This window comes from Brachycentrus maculatus, unplaced genomic scaffold, assembly GCF_059751285.1.
Source record: "Brachycentrus maculatus isolate JH-2025_06_01 unplaced genomic scaffold, ASM5975128v1 h1tg000269l, whole genome shotgun sequence".
Lineage (NCBI taxonomy): Eukaryota > Metazoa > Arthropoda > Insecta > Trichoptera > Brachycentridae > Brachycentrus > Brachycentrus maculatus.
In genome coordinates, this window is record NW_028281020.1 from 1,187,183 (window position 1) to 1,213,611 (window position 26,429).

At 29.8% G+C, this 26,429-nt stretch overlaps 1 protein-coding gene across 1 annotated transcript; it reads left to right on the forward strand.

Moving 5' to 3' along the window:
* The first annotated feature begins 1,711 nt into the window (after positions 1-1,711).
* Positions 1,712-16,304, forward strand: LOC148305556 (cytochrome P450 6j1-like). Its single transcript, XM_088266491.1, has 11 exons — positions 1,712-1,812; positions 2,727-2,924; positions 4,107-4,271; positions 7,664-7,812; positions 9,579-9,706; positions 10,240-10,483; positions 11,310-11,428; positions 11,863-11,965; positions 12,736-12,854; positions 14,041-14,173; positions 15,162-16,304. The coding sequence occupies exons 2-11, from the start codon at positions 2,737-2,739 to the stop codon at positions 15,329-15,331; spliced, it is 1,518 nt and encodes a 505-aa protein (XP_088122617.1). The 5' UTR covers positions 1,712-1,812; positions 2,727-2,736; the 3' UTR covers positions 15,332-16,304.
* Positions 16,305-26,429: the final 10,125 nt, after the last annotated feature.

Sequence of the window (26,429 nt, forward strand, 5' to 3'; positions counted from 1 at the left end):
AAAACTAAAAACGCTTTTATTTTCTTTATTATTTCTACAATTTGCTTTTCCCTAATTTAATCACAGTGTTAGTATCTTACAAAAATGGCGCTATATTAATTATCAAAAATATATATTTTTTACTCGTTACTATAGATCAACTGTTTTTTGCGTATTACTTAACATGTCACGATAGTAGAAAATAAACGATAATAGTTCTTCTTTTTATATGACGTTAACTCCAAAATATATATGCATACTAATAAGAGAATGTCACATATTGTCGATCTTGTTAGTATCAATGTTTATTTATTAACCCTCAAGATAATGTATTTTAATAAATTTAAGCAGAAATAATAACATTTTACTAATGCTCGATAAATAAAAAAATTATTAGCAAATTCCAGTATTTAATTCCCAACTACTCAGAATAATTTTGTTTTTTTTTATCTGATTCCGGATACAAACAAATTCATTTTTGTAAATAGTACTCCTAATTCTGATCCTTATCCACACCCAATGGTGTATAGGGCACTGCATCAATTTGGTGTTATGTCGATTTGATCGTTAATTTTATAAAGGCAAGGTGACCAGTCTTACGCTTCAGGTAAATAATCAATAAATATTAGAGTACACAAATACTTATATTTATTTTGACTCCCCTGGTAATCGAGCCCAGGACCTCCAACATAGTGGCCAATCGTACTAACTATTTCAGTTTACATATTAAAAATTATTGTATAGTTAAACCATATCCGCTCCCTAGGTGGAGCATATGGAGTCCACAAACTGTCTCCAGGCTTTTCTGTCGGCTGCCAGCTCCCTTGCATCCTCCCAAGTCAGATCCGCGTCCCGAAGTTCTGACGAGAACTGTCGACGAATTGTCAGCAGTGGTCGTCTTGGGCGAAATAGTTGTTTTATTTAATTTTTCTAGAAAACCAACTTTCTTGGAGAAAAATAATATTTTTCAGCTTACCTTTATTTTCCCGATAGAGAATTTCACGAAGCTGAATTTTATTCAACAAAACACATGTTTATTAACATTTTTTTTATATATTGTTTTCATCACATATATTTTTCACAGTGGTGCATAGAGCATTGAACTAAAAGCCATGCAACGTTATCTTGGAGATAATTTGATGAGACTTTCGCTTTATTACCCCAGGATAGTATCAAATCAATAATAACTACCATCACTCAAATTCCCCTCCAACGGTACACAATGAGAAAATAATAGTATCCGCAGCCGTCTTGGACATCAATAATGTAATAACCTTTTTTTCTGTTACATTCGGTCTAAAAAACAACCAATATGTATTATTTTTCTTTCCGGTATCATTATCATCCTTACGATATTGATCGACAACCAATTTTATCAAAATTCTCATAAATAAAAGTCAAGAAGTAAAGTTAAAGTTATCTTCCCTACGAAGTTGAAGTTATCTTATCATAAATAATTCCAGCCCTGCTATACGATTACTTGCACTTTTAGGTTCTTCGACACCCAAACGAGCCTTTTAATTACATACTAATTAATATGATGACAGTTTCGGAATTCGAACCGGAAGCTTTCGACACAATTTATCGATACATTTTTTGTGGTTGTATTTCTAGATCTTATTTTTAAATGATTTAATATTTATATTATTAACGGCAACTTGACGGTTAATAAATATGTATGGAAGTACATACATGTGTATAGATGTAGATAATATTAACTTTAAACGATTACGGTAACTTTGTAAACAACTATCAAAATTTCAGTATAACGAAGTCCGTGACGAAAGTGCATCGTGTTCTTGCTTTTAATCCACACAATTTGTGAAATACTAGGTTTGTGAATTTTTCTACCAACAATTTTTATATTTTCACAGTTAAAAATACTACTAACAATTCTTCCGCATATCATGTCTAGTGAAGTGGTTAAAAAAATAGAAAGGCAATCCCTACCCTCTGTATCTTACCCCTATGCAGTTAAAATCATCATAATCTCTTATGTAAATTATTGGTCCTTACGACCCATGAGTCAAAAAACCAAAAGCGAACGCAGGCGCCTTCGTTTAATTCGTGAAATTATTATAATAAATTTTAACTTCTATTTATTAACTTCTTTTATTCATAAATAATACTCGATTTCCTAAATATAATTTTGTTTAAATATATACAATTATATTAATTGAAATATATAATTATATTAAATGAAAATAAAAAGACATCATACAAGATATTAAAAATGACAGGTTACAACTGGTATTAGCTAAAAATTACAGAACGCGATTTCTTTTTTCTTTTTTAAACTCATTACGTTGAAAATTTGTTTTTGAGCCTTTTTTTATTTTTTCATTTTATTTATTTATTTTGTTATAATAAAAAATATGTATTTTAGGTAGTGTTTTACGAAAATGGCGCTACATAAATTATCCATTTTTTTTTCATTTTTTTATTTAGTTTATAAATTACTTTAATTTCGTACTATTTCCTTGAGCCTAAGCGGCTCATTATTAGAAATAGATATCAAATTGTAGTTGAGTGGGTTTGAACCGCGAAACTCTGACACAAGAGACCGCAACACTAACCACGGGGCTACAACTCGACACAATTTAACCCATAAAGAAGGCAGGAAGAGAGTGTATGTACTTTTCTTTCTAAAATATAAACACATCGAATGGTTTCCAAATATTGGTTTCCATTTGATGTGATTATTCTATCATAAAAAATACACAATGTTTTTCGCTACTTTATTTCAGAAACGTAAGGATGATTGTTGAATTTCTGATTCTCTTTGTGAGCGCTATCATTTCCGCATACATGTTCCTGACAAGGCATCACAACCATTGGAAGAAAAAGGGTGTAAAATATTTAAAGCCGAAATTGATTTTCGGTAATTTATACGATATGGCATTACTGAAATCCTCCATAGGAGAGCACCTTGCTTCATTGTACAGGTATATTAATACATATACTTTAATTTATACATATATTTTAAAAGCGTGCAAAAAAATCAATTTACTTTAAAAAAATATTATGTTAATATTAATATAAAATATAAAATCTAGTCGGAATTCTACCTAATTTTAATTTATACTGGCTGTACCTAGCCATGCATTTCTGTGGCTCAGTCTTGTTATATATAAAATAAAATAAAAACACAGAGCACATATTTAAAATATTTCAAATTTTAAAATTCTTGTGAAGCGATGGAAATGTTAAAAATTCATGACACAAAAATGCAATCGAAAACATTAAAAATGCCTTTGCATTATAACAGCATCTGTCAAAAAGCATGCTTTCTGCGTTCAACAAATGGCTCTACCATTGCGGTCAAAGAAACTGTTCTTAAAAAAACTATCTTCAGTGTGCCAGGTAAAAAAACTTGTCCCAGGCATAAAAACATGCTCATATTCAAATGCAACATTGAAATTTCTAAGCAATCGAAGAATAACTTAAGGAAATTTATGAATTTGAATGAACCAACATTCCCATTTTTGTATTCATCATATTGATCTTTTTAAAATATATTATTTCCAACTATTGTCTTGTGGTATCTCATCAAATCAAACTTTCTCAATTGCTGAACACATTTTAAAAATTTAAATACAAAACATTTTGTAGACACAAAATTTACGTATCTCATTTTGAGGTGCAATAAAAAGAAAAACAAAACAATCAATACGTTTTCTAAATAATTAATTAAATAAACCAAACACATAAGAAATTTATTTTGTCTTAGAACTGTAAATTGTAATGTAAATTTAATAGCTTATAGATCACTAATCCATCAAGCCAACAATGGGGAGTGACGTATCATCAAAAATTATTTCATAATTGACTCATTTGTTTTCATTTAATCTATCTGATATTTAGAACCCATACTTTTACTTCAATTTATTTTAAAACCAAGAGGAGTGATAAAAAAAAATAAGAATAAAATACAACTTAGTAGACTCGAAAAATCTGTATTTGATTTAGCAATTAATACATAAATTAAAATGGATTTCTACAAATTTAACGCCAAATCAATGAATAAAAATACATACCCTGTTTTTAATTCATTTTCTTTCAGTACCGTTCTTAAGGAAATATAATATTTTTGATAAAATCTCATAACATTCTACAATTATTTTCAGAATTTACCCAGACGAGCCATTTGTAGGATTCTTTTCATTTGATAAACCTGCCCTACTTATAAGGGATTTAGATCTCATAAAGCACATCCTGATTAAGGATTTCCACCATTTTCCTGATAGAGTATTCTCGCCGAACGAAGGCGTAGATCCCCTGGCGGCCAAAGGGTAAGTCGAACTTTCCAGAATTTTATATTCATTTATCATATTTATAATCTTCCTTTTCTATACAATGAGTAGTCATTCAAAGTAAATGCCACGTAATTGTTATGCTCAACCGTATCTTTTTGCATATTGACCTTTTTCACATCGGCGAGTACCTTGAAGAGGAAAATATTACTTCTGGTGTAATTCTCGGTTATGTCCACTTGCTATTTTCTATCTGATTATTATATTATTATTTTATCTACCTGTCCATACACATGCATGTATGTATGTATAGGTATGTATATGTATGTGTATGTGTGTGTCTGTGTGTGTCGGTGTATGTATCAACATATAATATATATGATTTATGTAATATATGATGTAAATTGTTATGTACGTAAAATAAAAAATAAATAAATATCAAACCAGTATTTAGGAGTACATAAAAAAAATCCTATAGCATTAAACGATAACGCTCAATGCACACATTCGCTTATTTGAGTAAACGCACCGCAAACGTTACCCATTTTTGTTTCTGTAGACATTGAGTCGATTGGGTCAGTACCTAAAATCGTCTTGCGTCGACGTTCGTTGTCAAATGTTTGTTGACTATTCATGCATTTTTATTGGAATTTTTTTTTTAAACAAACAGACGTGTATACATGTGCTAGAAAAATAACTATTTATTCAAATGAAATTTTATTTAAACGCTTTTTTTTGGTTAATAATTGCAATCTATCACCCGTATAATACATCGACGATAAGAAAATGCTTAAATTATAAGAAAAATATATTTTTATTTAAAAATTGCGACGCAAATTTCAAATAACTTTATAATGACTTTTTTACTTTGTCAAGTCTGTATGACGACTCTCTGAAGTTTTGAATGTATTTAAATAAGAGTTTTTTTTAAATAAGGCATTCCACCCATATGGAGAGTAATCTCTGAATAAATAAGAGTTTGAAACCATTTATTTTGCAACAATTTTTGTCCTCCATACTATCAAACAATAATTTAAGATGTCAGTAAATCCAGTGATTTTTTTTATTTATTTAGCTATTAAAGAATTCAACGGACCATGACTGTTGATACAAAACATGACACTCCAACAAATAAATTATAAAACGTTTTTTCCTTATGCAGTGTAAAAATAGATCATATAAATTAAACAATATTACATCACATACTGGTCGAAGTATTTAACATAGATAGCATTATTTGGTGATATGTATATTGAAAAATAATATATCGATTATTCTCGATAGATGATTGTAAGGTCCAATGTCTTTTGAAAAATATTCAACTCATAGTAAATAATATATTGATAAGAATCCTATGACATAGTTTTATATCAAAAGACCCTAAAAAAGCTGGATGAGAATACTTTCTTTGGCCAAATTTATAAAATTTAAAACATTGACTCAAGATTTTTTTTTCATTATTTTATGTCAAAATCTCGATATTTTTACATAAAACCAACATAATAGAGAATAATGATATTTTGCATACATCACTAAAAGCCAAAAATAATAACTTATTTTCTAAAAAAATTATGTGCATTTTGACTCAGACAAACTTATCATAACATAGAAATGACGTTTGTTATATTTTTGGAACAGTATTTCGATCAATCAAATGATGTTTTCAAATAAAACATTTTTCTCTTTCTGGTGAAACTTGAATAATCGTGTTTAACCGAGTTTCAGGAAATAATGGATTTAAATTTAAAAAACGTTTTTTTTTTCAAAAGTAAATATTCATGTAAGCACTTCTTATGTATAAGTCTTGTGATATTTCAAGTAGTTTCGTAATTATATTTGGATATCTTTTCAACTTTTTGCTGATAAAAATTTTTACCTTAAAACTGTAGACAATAATAACTTATAAACTGAAAAGGCACACATTTTATACTGTAAATGGCAAGGTACACACTAATATAATTGAATTTGGGAAGTCTATTTTAAAATAACACATCGCTCACTCCTTTCAAGAACGTAATAAATCAAAAAACTTGAGTTTTCAGGAGAACGTTTTTAAAGATTTAAAATATAATACAATGAATAAAAAATAAATATCAAGCCACTTATTAAACTTTTTACTGTGCAACAGATCTTTTAAGATAAAACCTGAAGATTTTTTCTCCATTTAAAGTTTTTCATATATATAAAAAAAAATAGTTAAACAATACCTTTTCTTCAAAATGCAAAAACAACACTTTCTGCCGTGTACCGGGTAAATATTAAGCTAAAAATATGTCTCTTTTGCTGGGATATAGTACATTTTCAAGGCATTTTTTAATTTATGAAAATTGGTGATTTTCGATTTATGACGTTTTCGAAAGGAGTGAGCGATATGTGGGACGTATTTAAATAAGTACATCACTGTAGAAACAAGCTCTTTTTCGACAACCTATTACTTAATTTAAACTTCTTGTACATTCTGTAGATATATATAGATTAATGAGTTTATACCTACGAAACAATATCTTCCAACAAACAAAAAACAGGCTACAGTAAATGTTTACGATGTATGTACATCTTTTAAAAGATGTTTAATTTAATACGCGGATAGTTTCTGCACAAATTCAATATGACATAAGAAAAATTGCAACAATAACAATTTAAATTAATTTCATGACTAAAATTTGATGTTAGTTAAAGGAAGGTGTAGGAAGCACGATTGAATGAATAGAGTTCAAAAAAGGAGTAATGCTTTGGTGAACTTTTAGAGTTCAAGATTTTGTTTATAATCGTAAACGGAATTATATAGGTCAATGTTGATAAAAAAATATGTTTATACATAAACACTCTCTTATCTTTTTAGAAAATGAATATTTCAAATATTATATAAACCACTGACCTTAAGGCACGCAAGATCAATTTCCGGAATGTCATCTGCTTTTCGAAGATTGTACATAGTTATAAAATAAAATTTTTAAGTTAATACTAAAATAATTTAAATGGAACGCTATTTATATTATTTGTTTACTTTTCTTATACATAAATATCCCACTTACTGAACAGAAACATGGCTTTTTGAAATCATATTTATCATATTATGACACTTCTTATTATTTTTATACCCTTTTCTGCATATAAAGATGCATAGGGCACTGCATCTTTATTGCAGAAATTATTCAATATTACCCTGGACTGGTACCTGAAGCGGAGGGCTGATCACCTTTCCTTTGTGTGTTAACGATCAAGATAACACTGCATTTACATGATGCAGTGCCCTATGCACCATTGGGGAACGGATAAGGGTTCGAATAAAATTATAAGTATTTTACATTGAATGTTGTGTTTTTTTATATCAAATATCTTAAGTAGCCTCTTTTTGACCATTTCTAAGTTCAGATTCATGTAACTCGATATTATTTTATTTTTTATTGTTGATCTCGTACCCCACGCAGGTTGTTCGGTCTAAACAATCCGATGTGGCATCCCTTAAGAAATAAATTGAATCCTGGATTCACAGCTCTGAGGATCAAAAGGATGTTTTATCTCGTGGATGACTGCTGTACAAGATTTATAGACATCATGAAGAAATTTGCAGAAAACGGTAATCAGTCATTTTTGGCATTTATCTTCCCATTCATTATGTCTTATAAATTTTCAGATTTATTTGATAATGCATTTCACATCCTGATTTGATTTTCTTTAATTGTAAACAGTAAAAGAAATATACGTATTTGAAATAATAATAATAATAATACAATAATAATAATTATTTTTATTATTATATGAAATAATAATTCTACATAATATATACTATACATATTATTCAATTCAATTCAATTCAATTTATTTAATAAAAAAAAAATATATACATTACAAACAATATTCAAGGAATTATTATTATTCAATTATGTTTAAAGATGTATACTAATTTTCATAGAATAGTTTTTTTAAACAAATTAGTATAATATTTATCAAAAAAAATTACCACATTTATTTTTGGCACTTTTTTTCACTGGTTTCAAAAAAGACCTTGTAATCTTCAGAGAGGGATAAGTACATATCTATTCCTAATGATGACAAGTTGCTTGTTGAATCCGGTTTGAAAAAAATACCAAAAATAGATGTTGTTAAAAACAACGTTTCAGTTTTATTCTATAAAGTTTATGAAATGTGCCACAAAATATCAGCAAAGAATAACATTTAAGAATTTTCTATAGTATTTTCTTTGTCTTTTTAATTTGACGGATGCTACAAGATCATAATTTCATTTAAATATATATAGTTGTTTTTTTTTATGCATAATAGGGGCAATATTACATTATTTTTAAGTAAACGAATCAACAAATATATTAAACGTAAATATTGATAAAAATATTATGAACCCCATAAATTAATTTATTATTAGATTAAAACCAATATTTTTAGCTTTTCCACTTTTTTATTTGACCAGCGACCGGGTTTCGTCGTTACCGACATCATCAGACTGGTCTGATGATGTCGGTAACGACAAATATTTCATCACCAGTCTGATGATGTCGGTAACGACGAAACCCGGTCGCTGGTCAAATAAAAAAGTGGAAAAGCTAAAAATATTGGTTTTAATCTAATAATAAATTAAAAATGCAATTCCATCACGAAGTGTCAGTGGATAATATAAACCCATAAATTAAATTACATACTTAAATACAAATTGCAAGTTGAATAAAAACTAATTTTAATTAATTTGTTTTATTTCTACTTAATTTTTGTCCGCCTCCGTAGTGTAATGGTCAGCACGCTCGGCTACCGTTCTGGAGGTCCCGGGTTCGATTCCCAGGGGGGGTCAAATAAATATAAGTGATTTTTTCACTGTAATATTTATTCAATATTACCCTGGACTGGTACCTGAAGCGGAGGGCTGATCACCTTTCCTTCATGTGTAAACGATCAAGATAACACTGCGTTTATATGAAACAGTGCCCTATGCACCATTGGGGTGCGGATAAGGGTTTTATTATTTATATAATTTGCATGAGAACATATCGTAGTCATACAGGAGAAAGTGACCAAGTACATTTTTAACAAAAACGTGATCATTGACTATCTGATATCTCACTAGCTTAATATTGCCCTGAAAAAAATCCCAAAGGATTTTAAACTTGGAAGTATAATAAATTGACTTGCTATAAAATGACTAACTGCATTGATGTTTATTTTCTTGCCTAGCAAAAGTGACTTAAATGGCCCTCCTGAACATTTTACGTTTTGTTAGTTGGTCACTTTCTCCTGTACGACTACGATATGTTTCCCGTGTAATCAGTGTTGTTATTTGTCAACAAACAATGTCATTTTCTCTCTCTTAATCATGATTATATGTTTGTTCTACAGGTCAACCGGTAGAACTGAAGAAGGAAATGGCAAAACTGACCACTACTGTTATAGCTGCCTGTGGCTTTGGTTTGGATGCGGGAGCCATGAGCGGTAGTTATTCTGCCTTCGTGGACATCAATGAAGATGTAAGATTCAAGATGCTTTTATCATATTTTACCACATTTAGACAAAAAACTTCATTCACAAATATTTCACCACCTTTAGACAAAAAACTTCATTCGAATATAATACGAAGGGTGAAATTTAAGCTACTTTTTATTCTTAAAATGACAAACATACATATTATATTTAAAACAGCATTTTTTCTACCCAATTCTCATTATGCTAGTTGGGCTGATTAGGCTAACAGGGCCAGGACAAAGGAACATTTGAACAAAATATTTCAATTGATATGTTTTATTATTTAAGAAAAATCATAAATAAGTACCAAACATATTGTAAAGTACTCTATCCTAACTAAACCAAACATTACCCGGCCAGTGTTAGGCAGACCTAGGTATATATGGGTACACTGCAAATTCCAATTGCCAGTTTTCGAACATTACCCAACAGGATTGTGTAATGCTTAGTTAAACGGATAAACCGAGGTTTAATTCATATTCAAGCATTACCCGTAATATATGTGTATGTCTACTGAAAACTAAAAATATTTTTTCAGAGTTTTTCAATCGACCCTAGTTATGCCCTAAGGAAGGTTCTTTTATTTTTCGCCCCCCATTTCTCCAAAGCCTTCAACATAAAGATAGCCGCTGATAAGACTTACGAGCTGATGAGGAACATTGTCTGGGATACTGTGGCCTTGAGGGAAAAGACGGGCATCAACAGAAATGACTTCCTGGATCTGGTGATGGAAATCAGGAAAAATGGAAGCCTAGACGATGATTTGTCGGAAGGGAAATTAAGTAAGAAATTAATATTCTATTCTTACTTACTAAGAATACTTTTTTGGTGTATTTTTTTTGTAATATTGTAAGAATATATAAATTTACCATTATAATCCCAAACACAACTGCTCAAAAACATACATAAAGTCAATTTGAAATTAGATTAGTTTTGAAATAAATTTAATAGAATTATAAGTAATTTTAAGATAAGTTAAATAAATATGTGTAATATAAGTGTTAGGTGAAATTTGGGTGGACTTTGGTACATAACAAAAGGTGGTGACTCAGGTAGGGCGCAATTATTTTTTTATTTATTTAAACTTAATTTAATAATTTTAAATTAAAAAAGATTAAAAAAAAACTATTTCAAACGTTATCATTATCATGAAATATAGAAGAAGGTTAGAGTTAAAATATTTTTAAATCTTTATAAAACTGTCTTATAAATCTCTGCTTTTTTCAATATATGCCAAAGCTTCGTGCATTCGTGAAAAATCCAATTTTTTTCTATTCATACGTGCAAAAATGTGCAAAAAGTAATTTTCGGGTTATTTAAATAAACATGTGATGAAATTGTAAGTTTAACAAACATAAACATTGTTTTTATAAAAAACTGATTTATTGCATTATATTTTGAATTGTTTTTGTAATTTTTTTTATTACCACAATCAATAGTAACTAAACTTCAAGCGTATCATCCATGTTGACCCCAAAAGGAACTTAACTATGTGATTGGATGTTTTAGTTTTCGGAACTTTACAAATTATATATTATACAACCTTGACGTATAGTACATTTCAGTACTTGTATTCAAAAGTAATATGTAAGTATTTCTGAATTGCAGAATTAGACGGCGATGACCTCGTGGCACAAACATACTTATTTTTAATAGCAGGATTTGAAACCTCTTCCACCACACTGAGCCTTATTATGTACGAGCTTTCAATGCAACCGGAATTACAAGTAAACCATTACCACTCTATTTTTATATATGCTTTAATAAATGTAAATATTTTGTTGTGAATTTTCGGAAAAATATATCCGATTTGCACTCCAAAGTGCACTTGCTACATAAGCGAATATAATTTAATATTTTAGTTGGAATATAATATGATATGATATTGATTAACGGGGTACTCATAAAAATACAATTCAGTAAGCAACCGACTACACGGGTAGTGTCTCTGCGCATTTTTTTTAGTACAATTACGGTGTTTTAAGCAAAAATGCTCAATTACGTTAATTGCTACATGGGTTTAAAGAAAATTAAGTTACGGGCTATCGAATATCCCGCCTTAACTATTTACTTCCAAATTATTACAAAAAAATCGTTGATTATCATATACACTTCTCTTTCTGTTTAGTTTAATATTTATAACTTCGTATTTATTTTTAAGGACCGCCTGCGTAAGAACATATTTGACACAATAGCTAAACACGAAGGAAAACTGTCGTACGAGACAGTTCAAGATATGAAATATCTGGAGCAGGTTGTTCAAGGTATAATGTTATTTTTTTTAAATCATACATTTTCAAGTTAACCCATTTGAAATAGAAAATTGCCCGAAGTAAAAAGTTGTAACCAATATTAATATCTATTAAAACATTTTGAACATTGAAACAGGATAAAAATTAAGCTATAATTTATTTAATTTTTGTTAAAAAGTGAAATATTAGCGTTTTTATTACTAACGCAAATATTTCAATTTCATACTATTTGTGTGAGCCTAAGCGGCTCGTTGTTAAAAATAGGTATCAATTTGTGGTAGAGTGGGTTCGAACCGAGAAACTCTGACATAGGAGTCCGCGACACTAACCACGGTACCACAACCCGACACAAAAATGCCTTTTAATGATTATTTATAAAAGAATACTTATCACTGCCAAAATTTTAAACATTATGTTACTTTTTAGATAGGTACCAAAAATCATCGTTTAAATTAAATTATGAGAATTATTATTTCAATGCTGCCTGCGGGTAGAATGGTATTATGGATTTTTTTAAATATATTATTATCAAAGACTTCGGCCTCTTTATAAAAAAAAATACGATTAATTTCTCAATTCATGATTACGTTATATCTTGCGTTGTTGCATCATGATATCAGACTTTGAAAATATGTAATCATTAAAACATGTAAAATAATGACAAAAACTAAAACTTAAAATGTGTACATAAATATGTTTAAAATATATATGTATAAGTAAACGGTACATTTATAAAAGTTATTTTAATATTTAAAATTCTAATATTTCATTATTATTTTCAGAATCATTGAGGAAGTACCCGCCGCTTCCGTTTTTGGATAGAATGTGTAAGAAGGATTACATCCTTCCAGGAACTGATATAGTGATTGAAAAAGGGACTCAGATTTACATACCCATTAAGGTAAAATTGAATGACGTTATTCTATTTTTTACATATTTTATTTATTTCACCTTTGTTTTCCAGAAACTAGAATAAAAAGCCATCAAATAATTTTAACAAGAACAAAAACAATATCAATAATATTCAGAATGTGTTTGAAACTTTGTAAACAAATACTGGATTGAATCCTCGAGGGATTCTCATCACGAAGATATTATAGTTATCTCAAGAGAGCGTAGAAAGGTTTTTTTAAGAGAGAATTCCCAAAAAAAAACACATATTCATTTCCCTTCAGATAACTATTATATATTCATTCAAATAAAATCAATAATAAGTTTAAGCTTAGTACGAAGGTTGTTTTCAAAGTTTACGAAAATGACTTTACAAAACCAAAATGCAAATACCAAACAATTTTATCAGTACTTAAAATATTTGGGAACCAAATACTTCAATAACCTTCTAACAGATATAAAAAATGAGGATATTAAATTTCTAAAAAATAAATTACATGCCCATACATGTTAATGGAAAAAAATACAATCATTTTTTTTAAACTATTTTATCACTCATAAGCATAAGCGATAAACAATGATTGTAAGTCCCTCTCCAAGCACAAGAGCTTAGTTTCTTTATTGGAGAGAAAAGCGTTACTAATTTTAAGATTGCTTAAAGTATATGTATCTAGCAAATGAATTTGATTACATAAAAAAATATTATAACTACATAATATATAAAATAAATAGAAATAAAAAAGTTTACTGGAGAAGATTTAAATAATTCTGGTAAATATGAGACTTTTCAGTAGAGGTGATTCATATCGCCTAGTCTGCGAGACAGAGATTCTAGATTAGAGCCCCCTCTATCAGAATTTTATTCCTATTTTAATAATGGGCCACTTAGGCCAACAAAAAAGCATTAAATCTAAATACTTTTGTTTATTTCAAAATATTTTTAAAAAAAACGTAGACACTTAGTCATTGATAAAAAAAATCCTAATCTAGCATTGCTAATATTAAAACGACGTTATTTATGCGGGGTCATTTTCAGTATTCCATATCGACAAAACAAACATTGAAATAACGTACGTCAAATTTTAATTATTTCAATGAATATCGTTTCCATATTGTAAATAGAAATTCGTACAGCACTCCACACTATAACATGTTCAAGAAAATTATATCTATTACAGTTGATTGAATAATTTTAGGGGCTACATTCCGACCCGCAGTACTACGAAAACCCTGAAATTTACGATCCCGAAAGATTTAATTCAGAAAATGCTCCTAACATCCCTAAAATGGCGTACATACCCTTCGGAGAGGGTAAAAGGATATGTGTTGGTAATTATACGTTATTATTTCATTATCCATTTTTTTTACTCAACTGATTTGTACCGTCAGTCTACGTAAATATTGAATTTTGAAGGCTTTTTCCAAAATACGAGATTATTTACGAGATGGTTTTAAAAAAATATGTATAAAACAAAATATTTTTATTTTTTTGTTCTTTTTTTTAGTAAACGGTATGTGTAAAATACTTAGTGAGCCATATACTCGTAGATAAATAAATTTAATAGATATGTGTATGACTAGTATATGGTAAGAAGATTTCTCTTTCTCTAATAGAAAAGCTTTCTCTAATAGAAATAAATAAATAAACGATTTTGGCATTAAATTCTCAATATGTACATATTCATGTTCATATACTAATTTTAATAAGGTTCCTGAAAAATATTTAGTTACATAGACAATTTTCAAAAGGAACCCAGTAACAGTAATTTATTGCGAATAATTCTACAATATGTCGACGACCCTAATTTCTATTAAGAACATACATATGTTGGTGAACATACACTTTTATACAGATTTGAGAGAAAACACTTCGAAGCTATTTTTTCCATGAACAAAATAAAGTTCATAAAATAAAAACGGGCTGATAAAAAAAATCGAGGCTTAAAATTACAACTGGCAATAGAAAAATCTAAATTTATAAATCTTTATTACGACCACTAAACTTCTAGTTGATAAACATAGAACCTGTATTGATTTTTTATTAATTGTTTCGGCATTAACATTGTGGTAAGAGATGTTACAATGTTTAAAGAAAACAATTGTTTTTATACCACTTGAGTATTATTAAAGACTACTAGTTTCAGAAGCTAAACTTCCATCATTCAGGATGAATAATAAATGACGATGTTATTATTCAGACCTGAATGATGGAAGTTTAGCTTCTGAAACTAGTGGTCTTTAATAAAACTCAAGTGGTATAAAAACAAGTGTTTTTTTTAATCATTGTATTGATTTTATATTTGTATTTGTATTGCAGCTGCCCGTTTTGGAGAGTTCCAGGTAAAGATGGGATTAGTTCATTTCCTGACTAATTTCAAAGTAGATCTGGCTCCCGGGATGACCAGGAACGCGACTGTGGAACCCAAGTCCTTTACCATGCTCACTCGAGGCGGGATATACGTCACCATCAAGAGCCTCCACTCGTAATCGAGACGGCTTCATTGTACACTTATCTCTCAGTATTCACGGAGGTTGCTGTCTTAGGAAGATGGCGAATGGCGAAACCGCGAATATTGAGAATCTCTTATTCTAGTAGTACTTATATATAATTTATATATTCATTTAAAATCAAACATAGATTTTTTGAGTCTACTAAGTTGTATTTTATTAACAAAAACATATAATAAATTAATATTGTGACAATTCTTTCGCCTTGTTAGGGCATTATCAAACGATTTTTTTGTTAATAAAATACAACTAAGTAGACTGAAATTATTTTTTTTTAAATCTGTGTTTTATTTGAAATTAATACATTAATTAAAATGGAGCTCTACAAATTAAACGCCAAATCAATTAATAATATACATTATTCTCAAAATGCATGCATTTTGAGAATATTTTAATAGATAATCGTACAACTTCCCTTTAATTTCTCATGTTAGTTTCAAAGAAATAAAAATTTAACTAACAGACAAATAAATAAATATTATAAAATAGGACATATTAATAAATCGACTGTTTTTGGGAGAAAAGAGGAAACAAATTAAAAGGTCTCAATTAAAAATATTTTTCAAACTTAAGAAGTTTTAACAAACTTTGTTCTTATTTTTTGAAATCTCATCAAAGATGAAGAAGAATTTGGAAGTCTGGGCATTTTCGGGGCTGACGACCGTCATAGGCTGGTTTAAGTTATCACTTTATACATACGTTACATTCACCAATTCATATTCTTCTTCATCTTTGATGAGATGTCAAAAAATAATATGAAAAATAACTCCTATAATTGGAGATAATCCAGATTTGTTAACAAGGGTTTGTTACACACTCCAAATGTTGTAAACATTATTCTGTTCCTTAAACATATGTATATTCGTTTGTATCTACATACATGTTACTGTAAATAATTTAAAGAATGAATCATTTTAACAAAAACAATTAAAAAATTATTTTTTTTAAAAAACACTTTTTTTGTCTTACATACGTGTTTTGTGTTTAGATAGAGAGCTCCATCAAGATGGTAGTCTCAATCTAAACACAAAACTAAAAAAAAAATCCGTTTTGGTTTTACTATATTATACTTTATTGCTGATTACATTTAATAAATATATCAGAAATGTGACTAAATTAATTTGATTTACCAAGTTTATTGGAAAATCTCTATGCTTCGATGAATAATTCGTAAGTCGCCTTAAAACTTTTTTCTCAAACAATAAATAAAAATGTACGAACAAATAAACCATAAATACACGTCAATTTGGCGATGGTGTTATTTACTCGGGTTCTTTCAAAACGCCTGTCTTATATTCATAAAAGTTTCCGGTACACCTTGAGACGGTTTCATTAATCCTCTATTCAAAAATTGCTTTTCGCGGGAGCATAATAGGCAATACGGAGCATTAGGAAAGTTTTGCAAAGGAAAAGCCGTTTTTATTTCTACCCCCATTCATAACCCGGCCTTTTGGAAAACACACAATTCGTTACTCCGTAATCAATCATGGGAGCATTATAATAACAAAATTGTTAAATATTTTGCACTTATCCGTATTTTGCAGCAGGTGAAAACACCCTTAATAAGACTCGTTTAAAATTTCTATTAATCATTGTGCATATTAATCTTATTTATTTTGATTATTCTCACGTATGACATGAATAGCTATTTGTAAAATTTAAAGGGAATGGGGATGACAATCGTAGTCAGTGTCTTTTGTAGGATATAAATGGTTAGATCTATAATTAATAATATGACAATGCATTAAGCAGGTTACATGGACTTAAAGAATAATTGAAAATAATACATAATAAAATAATAAAAAAATAATAAAAATATGAAACAGCTCCTACCCTCTCCTTATCCTTTAACGTCTCAAGAACAAAACTCTACATTTTATACTTAGCTTCACGTACTGTGTTTTTAAATACCATTTTGAAAATGTTGCGGAATGCATCGAAACAAATGTCACAATAGATTTTATGATAGAGTGGTATTAACCAAGTGAAATTTAGGTAGAAAATAAATAGAAATTACCATAAATTGACTGCCGAATATATTAATAAAATCTATTGTAGAAGCCTGAAATATGCAATAGATGATATAAATAAATATCAATTAATTTTCCCCAGAGAATTTCGTTTATCCTTCATATAAGCTACAAAATTATTGCAGTATATTTTAACAAGATCCTATAAAGTTCTTTTAATTTCAATATAATCATAAAATTCTCAATTACTACCGTTATATTCGAATTCATTTTAATTACAGATTTTTAAAGGCTCACTCCACTATCCTCCTTAGAAAGCAATACCAAAATGATGTTTATGACACAAATGGCGTTTTTCGAGAAAATAAGCACAACATCCTTATAGCCTTCATGATCGTAGCTCTACTTTCCTCGGCTGTAAAACTCATCTTTACTGTTCCCATTTACATTGTAGTATAATAAATTATCTTTCATATATCTTGCGCGAATATAAAATATTTGCGCGAACAAGCTCTTACATCGATGTTTCATAAGTCTGCACGTCCTTTTGTAATTTGTCGTAAAATCGTGACCTTTGAGCGAGGAACACTTAACTTAAAATCTACAACATAAAAATATTGACGTTGCTCATATGGTAATGAAGGAAATGTTCACATACTATTTTCCTTCAGAAATTAACGAAGCAATATAAACATCAATAAATGACACATTTTAAGCAAAAAGAACTTCATATTGAGCAATCTACACATTTATCTTAAAAGTTAAATGTATGCAAGTATATTTGTCCGGCCTATGGGTTGAGGAGGACGAAAGGTTCTATTAATTTGAAATTTTCTCAGTTTGATTTTGAATTGACCGCACTATTTGACAGTCCACTGTTTGATATACATATAATTTAACACGAAATATTGTCGTCTGGACATCTTGGTAGTTATTAAATTCAACGCTGTGGCACATATCACTCACTCCTTTCAACAACGTCATATATCAAAAATCATAAATTTTAAGTTGTGCTTGTTTTCGGAACGCCCAGAAAATGTACTGTATCCCAGCAAAATCGGCATATTTTTAACTTGATATTTACCCGCTACAGGGCAGAAAGTATTGTTTTTGCATTTTGAAGAAAGGGTTTTTTTTAAATATCCTAAATATTTTTCAAATGGAGAAAAAACAGTCAGGTTTTAGTCAAAAAGATCTGTTGCACAGTAAAAAGTTCAATAAGTGGCTTGATATTTATTTTGAAACATATCGTTTTATTTTAAACTTTAAAAACGATCTCCTGAAAAATCAAGTTTTTTTTATATATGACGTTGTTGAAAGGAGTGAGCGATATGTGCCATGCACTTATACTATTTACATTATTAGGTAATCGTTAAAGTAATTAATACAATAAAAATAAACTGTATTAATCTGATACGTAAAATCAGGGTAAAATCGTGCATTAAATTAATAATAAAAAACTACGAACCCTTATCCACACCCGCACACTGTATAAAATTGAAGTAATGTTAATATGATAATTTTTTATATGATGGCAAAGTGATCAGCCCTGCGCTTCAGGTTTAGGGTAATATTAAATAAATATTAGGGTGAAAAAGAACTTCCATTTATTTAAAACCCGTTGAGAATTGAACCCGGGACCTCCAGCATGGTAGCTATATTTGCTAACCACTATACTTTGGAGTCGGAAAAAATACTAAATGCAAAAAAAGAGAAGTGAAAGAGCTCGGCGAAAAAGCACGGAAAATATTTTGAATGCCGATTTTGAAACTTAATTATACATTTTTCAAGACCGATTTTCAATATCATATAGTATTGTATAATAAACTGACCACATCAATCCTCAGTACTAAATCAAAAGATATTCAAAGTTTCTAATTTCTGGAATCGAAAGGAAAACCGTCAATCAGGAACCTGTCGGAAGTATGCCGGAAACGTTTAATAACATGATATCGTGGTATGTAACTCAACGTAAATTTTCCAAAATATGTTAATCGATTAGAGAATTTACAGAACCATTTACTTTGAGATACGGTACTTAAATACAACAAAACCTAAATATACGATAGGTACCCATCAACATGTATGTCATTATTCGTGAACAAAACGTGCATGCACCACATAATAAACAACAAATTTTATATTTAAATAAATAATGTCGTTTTTTTTATTTTTCGCAGAATCTCTTTAAAAGTAAAAAACGTATTTACGCCCCTACCCCACCTAACGGTGAATAGGGTACTGAATCGCATTAAATCAGTATTATCTAAGTCATCACATAACAGCACGGATCGACTAGTTCTGCGCTTTAGGTGATTATAAATAAATATTGTGTTAGAGTGAAAAAAACAATAATTTATTTTGACCCTCTGGGAATCGAAACCGGGACTTCCAGCACGGTAGCCATAAGCGCTACGAAGGCGGCATTAAAATTTTATTGCATCAAAATGCCTACACCAAAATCAATTTTATTTTCTGATTATTTTATTATGTAAACTGCATACATTTATATTATTATTAGCAGGGGTTTTTTTAAAAAAAAGGCCTGGAAGTCACTTTATTTCAAACATTTTACTTAAAAAAATATATTAAAATAAGACTAACATTCTTCGCCTCTTCCACGTTCATGTTTTTCCTCATACATACCCGACGATTATTACGACTCCTAACCTGACCACTATCAAGTATTTGGCATACCTGATAGTGCCAAGTTTTTCTCGGTCTTATTAAAATATCATTTAAATATACTATAACAATACCATATTTCATCATTTTGACGAATTATTTAAATAAGTAAGCACAAACATTGTTTCGTCTAATTGATTTTGAAAATTTAAAAAAATATATATTTCCGTGTCAAAAGGTGCTGGAACGCCGTTCCACCGCTTTACGTGGAAAATAAAGCCCTGATTATTAGAATATATTTTATTCTACGATGTGCGGAAAATAATATAAATATAATAAAAATTTGACTCACCCACCCAATTTCTGCCTTTTAAATGTCGACATGGGAAGAGGCTGGATCACTTCTATTCATCCACAAATACACAATATCACACACACACGATAAACAATGCATCGAGGACTCGCGGATTCAATAGAAAATATTGAGATTGGATTCCTCGATCATACGAGGACTAGAAGTCCTCGTATGATCGAGGAACGTATGAAAATAAAGATTTTCGACGATTTCACAATATTTTTTGGGATTGTAAAATAATTTTTCACTGCGTTTTACCAAAACGCAACAATACCATGGAGACGTGAAATTTCAACTAGGTACAAATTTATTGTGACAATATTTTCCCGAGTTCCATTTTTTAAATAATATGAATGAAACCGTGTAAATTCTAAAATTTGTCGTTCCTTAACATAAATGATGTAACAATAATGACAATAATATATTTTTATATTTAAATATATATGTATTCATTTATCAATATTTGAATAAACTTATTCATTTATTGTGTTTATTAACTTTCATTTTTAAGAGATTTAAACTAAATATGCCATAAATCCTTGTTCATAATAGGCAAGGAAAATTTTCAAAGGCAACTAACAAATATTAAAATACTTACGATAAATAAGTATATGGGATACAAATATATTATGTAGGTACCTATACATATATATATTGTTCATAACAAATGTTTCATAACAAATGTTTCAAAGTTTTATGACGTAGATATCTGGAAAAGCTTAAGATGAAGAACATTACTGTTATATGGGAAAGAAAATGGAAGAGAAATAGTAGGTACGAAAAGGAAAATAAGGGCAATGGCTAGGGGCACTCGGGGTTAAATACTCAAATTCGTATTAGTTTTGAAAGACAAGCTACCGCAAAGTTCTTACGATTTTTTTTAGGTGCCAGGTGAATTTTTGAGCAAGAATCGGTGTTATGAACCAAAGAAGACATTAGTTAATATAGTTATATTGATGTCTTTACAGAGATAATGAATTATTTTTCCATTTTATGCAAAAGAGCTTAAAATTGAACATATAAAGTAAGTACTGGTCTTATTAAATGTATAAATTTCAACATTTTGAGTGTGTCCAAATACTTGTTCAGAAAATCTGGATTATCACCAATTACAGGAGTTATTTTCATATTATTTTTTGACATCTTATCAAAGATGAAGAAGAATATGGAAGTCTGGGTATTTACACCTCACATACTAATAAAAGAGTTTCTGCTCAATAAAAAGCTTATTTTCATCTCACCAATAGATGTCTCTAGTGAAGTTCTAGTGATTCAAGAATAATGTTTCAAAATTGGTTCATATATATATATAGAATTTACAAGAATTTGAGTAGTGTGGTTGTCAATAAAGGGTAGAATTGGTGAATGTTACACGTGTGTAAAGTAATCACTTAAACCAGCCTATGACGGTCGTCAGCCCCGTAAATGCCCAGACTTCCACACTCTTCTTCATTATTGATGAGATGTGAGAAAATAGTATAAATTTCGATGAAAGTAACACTCAAGTCCGTAGTATAATATTTATTTATTACAGCGGATTATGTATTTCTTATCACGGCGGGCTTTGCATAAGCTGCAGCAAAACGGGACAAATCTCCAATAAAGTGAGTGAAAGCAGGAACTCAGGAGTGACTATTGAGAAAGATTTACGCGGGAATAAGATTTCGCTCCCCCCGTACGGAGATAAATTTCCCGCCAGACAGTTCCTGGGGCCATTCCAGATTGCGGATCCCGATACAAGATAAATCGATCGCAAATAAATTTCACTTTCGTCCGATTTTCTCAAATTGCAAACCTTGTCTCCTAAATCGCGAATGATTTGATGTTTCGTCTCTGCTTCAGATAAAGAGAAGAATAATGCACGACACAATAATTGACACCGACCTACATATCGTCAAGGGACAAGTACAGTGATGGGATTCAGCCGGTTCGCTAAAACCGGTGCCTAATTTTTTTAGAGTTTGCCGAACCGGTCCTTAACCCTTTGTGTCGCACATTATTCCGATTGAGATCATGTATCGGAGCACGTTCGGTTTACTTAGTCCGCATTATAATTATATTATTTGGAGCTTTCTCAGTTGTTATGTGAATGTTCTGTTTACGTGCAGAATAAAAAAAACACAAATAAATGGAAAAATGTAAAAACTATATTTTTATAGGGGGGGGTAGTACCTAAAGGGCGAACCGGTTCTTGAAAAAATTTAATCCCATCTCTGGACTAGTACATATTAGCAGTGTACAACTTAAACTACCTGCTATGAGTTTCTTCTTCTTCTTTTCCCACGTTCACTCCCTAGGTGGAGCATATGGCCAACACAAGACGTCTCCAGGTCACGCTGTCGCGCGCCATCTCCTTGGCTTCCTCCCAGGTCAGTCCAGCATCCTGAAGTTCCACCGAGTATAGTCGGTGAATGATCTTCAGCGGTCTTGCTGGGCGTCGGAATCCTCGGAGATGGAAGAATAGACATGTCCCAACCATCTTTTGTCCATATTTTCCTCTTCAGGACTTCCAATATCAGGGGCTGTTGGATTCTTCTCCTCACGTCCTCATTCCTGACGAAGTCATCCCACTTTACACCCAGAATTCGCTCAGGCACCTCTCCTATAAAGCTTACTATTCCTCTCTCATTTCCTTTCTCATATCGCTCACTCCTTTCAAGAACGTCATAAATCAAATAACGTTAATTTTCAGTTGTGCATGTTTTCGGAATGCCCTGAAAATGTAGTATATCCCAGAAAGAGGCATATTTTTAATTTAATATTTACCCGCTACATGGCAGAATGTGTTGTTTTTGCATTTTGAAGAAAATGAATTGTTTAATTATTTTTTTTTATACTAAATATTTTTCAAATGGAGAAAAAACATTCAGGTTTTACCTTAAAAGATCTGTTGCACAGTAAAAAGTTCAATAAGTGGCTTGATATTTATTTTTAATACATTGTATTATATTTTTAAACTTTAAAAACGTTCTCTTGAAAAAATCATGTTTTTTGAATTATGACGTTCTTGAAAGGAGTGAGCGATATATCAGTAATCTCCTTCGCACTGAACTCCTACAGTTACGTCACATGCATCTCATAAATTTTCCACTATACCCATGAATCTAGAGCTCCAAACTGATTGATCATTCAACTTTCGCTGATTGAGTTATCACCGTGTCGATTCGATTCGGTGCCCTAAGCACCAAAGAAGAAAAGTAACAAATTTCACCCTCTGACCTTGAAGATGATTGAGATTGAGTAAAAATAAATAAATTCATGGTTTTACTAAGTAAATTTCCATTGAATTAAAAAATATATATATTGACATTTTTTATTGCCAATCCATCACAATGAAGGTATGTTGTACAAATGATTCAATAATACCTACATTACCACTTGTACTAACCAATGAGCTAATTTTTACATGTTCAAATTTCAATAATACCTACATTACCACTTGTACTAACCAATGAGCTAATTTTTACATGTTCAAATTTCAATAATACCTACATTACCACTTGTACTAACCAATGAGCTAATTTTTACATGTTCAAATTTCAATAATACCTACATTACCACTTGTACTAACCAATGAGCTAATTTTTACATGTTCAAATTTCAATAATACCTACATTACCACTTGTACTAACCAATGAGCTAATTTTTACATGTTCAAATGATTCAATAATACCTACATTACCACTTGTACTAACCAATGAGCTAATTTTTACATGTTCAAATTTCAATATTTTATTTGTGTCCATCTTTTCGCGTAGCGGCGAGTTCGATTCCCAATTAATGTGTAATATTTTATCTAAAATAACAATAATCAGTTAATAACCTAGTAGGCACGAGAAGCTAAATAACAAAACTAGCTAATGGTATTTGATGTTCTATCATCGTGACAGTTAGTCTGCTTTCAAATTATTGAACTACTAATCACTTACGTTATAATTATGTATGCGATAATTCTGCATCATTAAAAGTTGAATTTCGGAAAAAAATCTATGTTGCAGGAAATTGTTACAAACGAGTAGAATGTACACCGCCCGAACACCGCTCTGGTTAGTCGATAAAAACAAATATATACATAGATATGTTTTGCTGGGGCAAATCACTACCGACAAGTTGAAATAGAATTTGCCCGAGCAGTGTTCGGGCTTATCGATGCGATACAAACTCCTTGCCCGTGTCACGATCGAGTTAAACTGAGTACTGATAAATTGATAGACCCTAAAAAAAGGTCCAGTGTCCCACTATAGCATGTCGAACACAGGATTGCAAATATTGACATAAATTAATTTAAAAATAAAAATAATACAGTAATCTGCAGTGTAGAACTTACCGAAGACAAAATGGCAGCTTTTTTACTACCCTGCTAGTTTCTAACACTATTTATTTAGATAGACCAAAAATAAAAATAACAATTCAATCTTAAATTACTTTATTTTTATGTTAATCATAATATATTGGTTTAAATGTAAATATGTATAAGATATTAATAGGATATAATACAAGAAAAACACACCACATAATTTGTTCAATATATATATATGTCTATACAAAATATCATATACTACTGGAAAAATTATACCTACATTTAAAAATAAATCCAATTTTAGTTTTTAAAAACAAAATCTACTTTGTACAATCAGGATTCACAAGTATGTGAGAGAAAAATAATAACAAAATATGTAATTATGTTGTCATACAAATATCATACTTAAAAATTCAATGCCACAATTTTTTTTCAAATGGTTATTGATATTACAGTTGGTTAAATTAAATTTTATTACAAATATATATATATCAAATGTAATTAAATTATTATTGAAAATTTAAATAATGTTCATATCATATTTCTTGAATTTTCAAAAGCAATTCATATACCTATAGTGAAAATAAATAATTTCAATAAAAATTTAAAATAAAACATGATGTGAAAATTACATTACTGAAAAAAGGTACAAGTATTCTACATAATCATTGAAAAAAAATACATTCCATAAATCTCAAATCGGTTGTTTGAAAAGATCACTATACTAATGTACTTCAAAAGAAAAGCAATTGAAATGAAATTAAAATATCCTTTTTATAATTGCACTGTGTTAAATAAAAACTAATTTTTTATTTACACTTTAATTATTTTATAAAGAGACATAAAAAAATGAAGTTTTAAGGTGCATATCCACAACAGGAAGAAGTAGCAGTCTGCAATTGTATTCACAAGCTCCGTTGACAGATTCGAATCTGACAGCGGACACACTGTGAACACATCGTGGAGCGCAGAGCTCTCGTGGACACTAGCGATTGACATGTAGTGCGTACATCTCGTTAACTAGACAATTCTTTGACAGTAAACATTCGATACACACTGAGAAATTAATAAATGATGCAAGGACGTCTTCATTGGAGGAGGTTGCAAATGCGTAAAACCCTATTTGCTCGCTAGCGTAGCTTCATAAGCTCAAAATTATGACTAATCTGATCATTTTCATTATTGAAGCATGAAAGAAATAGCATTCAAATATATTTTAAGTCTTCTTAGTTGCATAATCGTGTATCTTGTGTTAATATAGAAAGATTACACAATGTCACTATTAGAAATAGTATTATATTAACTGATGAAGTAATACTCGCTATATGTAAGACTAAATATGTATATGGAAAAATCTTTCTTATAACTAATAATAATTATAAAACAACTACAAAAAATATACATAGATAGATATGACTATATTAAAATATATCAGTGGACATGAAGTAAAACTAAACCAAATACATTTTTAAAGTTAAATTATCTCCATAGACATACATATTTTTATAGAAGTTTTTTTTTTCAAGTTTTGTCACTTGTTCAGTCAATTTCCATATTTTTATCACATTTCAAATCATCTCGGAAACATTCCACAAAACAAAGCAAATAACAATGGATTTAGGCAGTTGGATGAATGTTCAATAATATATCGCCCATTTCAAAAATTGGTCTTATTTCGGACTAAATATGTATTTCAATCTTAAAATTGATCAGAAATAAAGAGAATTGAAAAATTCTAAGAATTAGTAAATATTTACAACAAAAAAATATATATATTCTGAGAGATGGGAATTTTTCCATATAAACCCAATGCCAATCCACATTTCT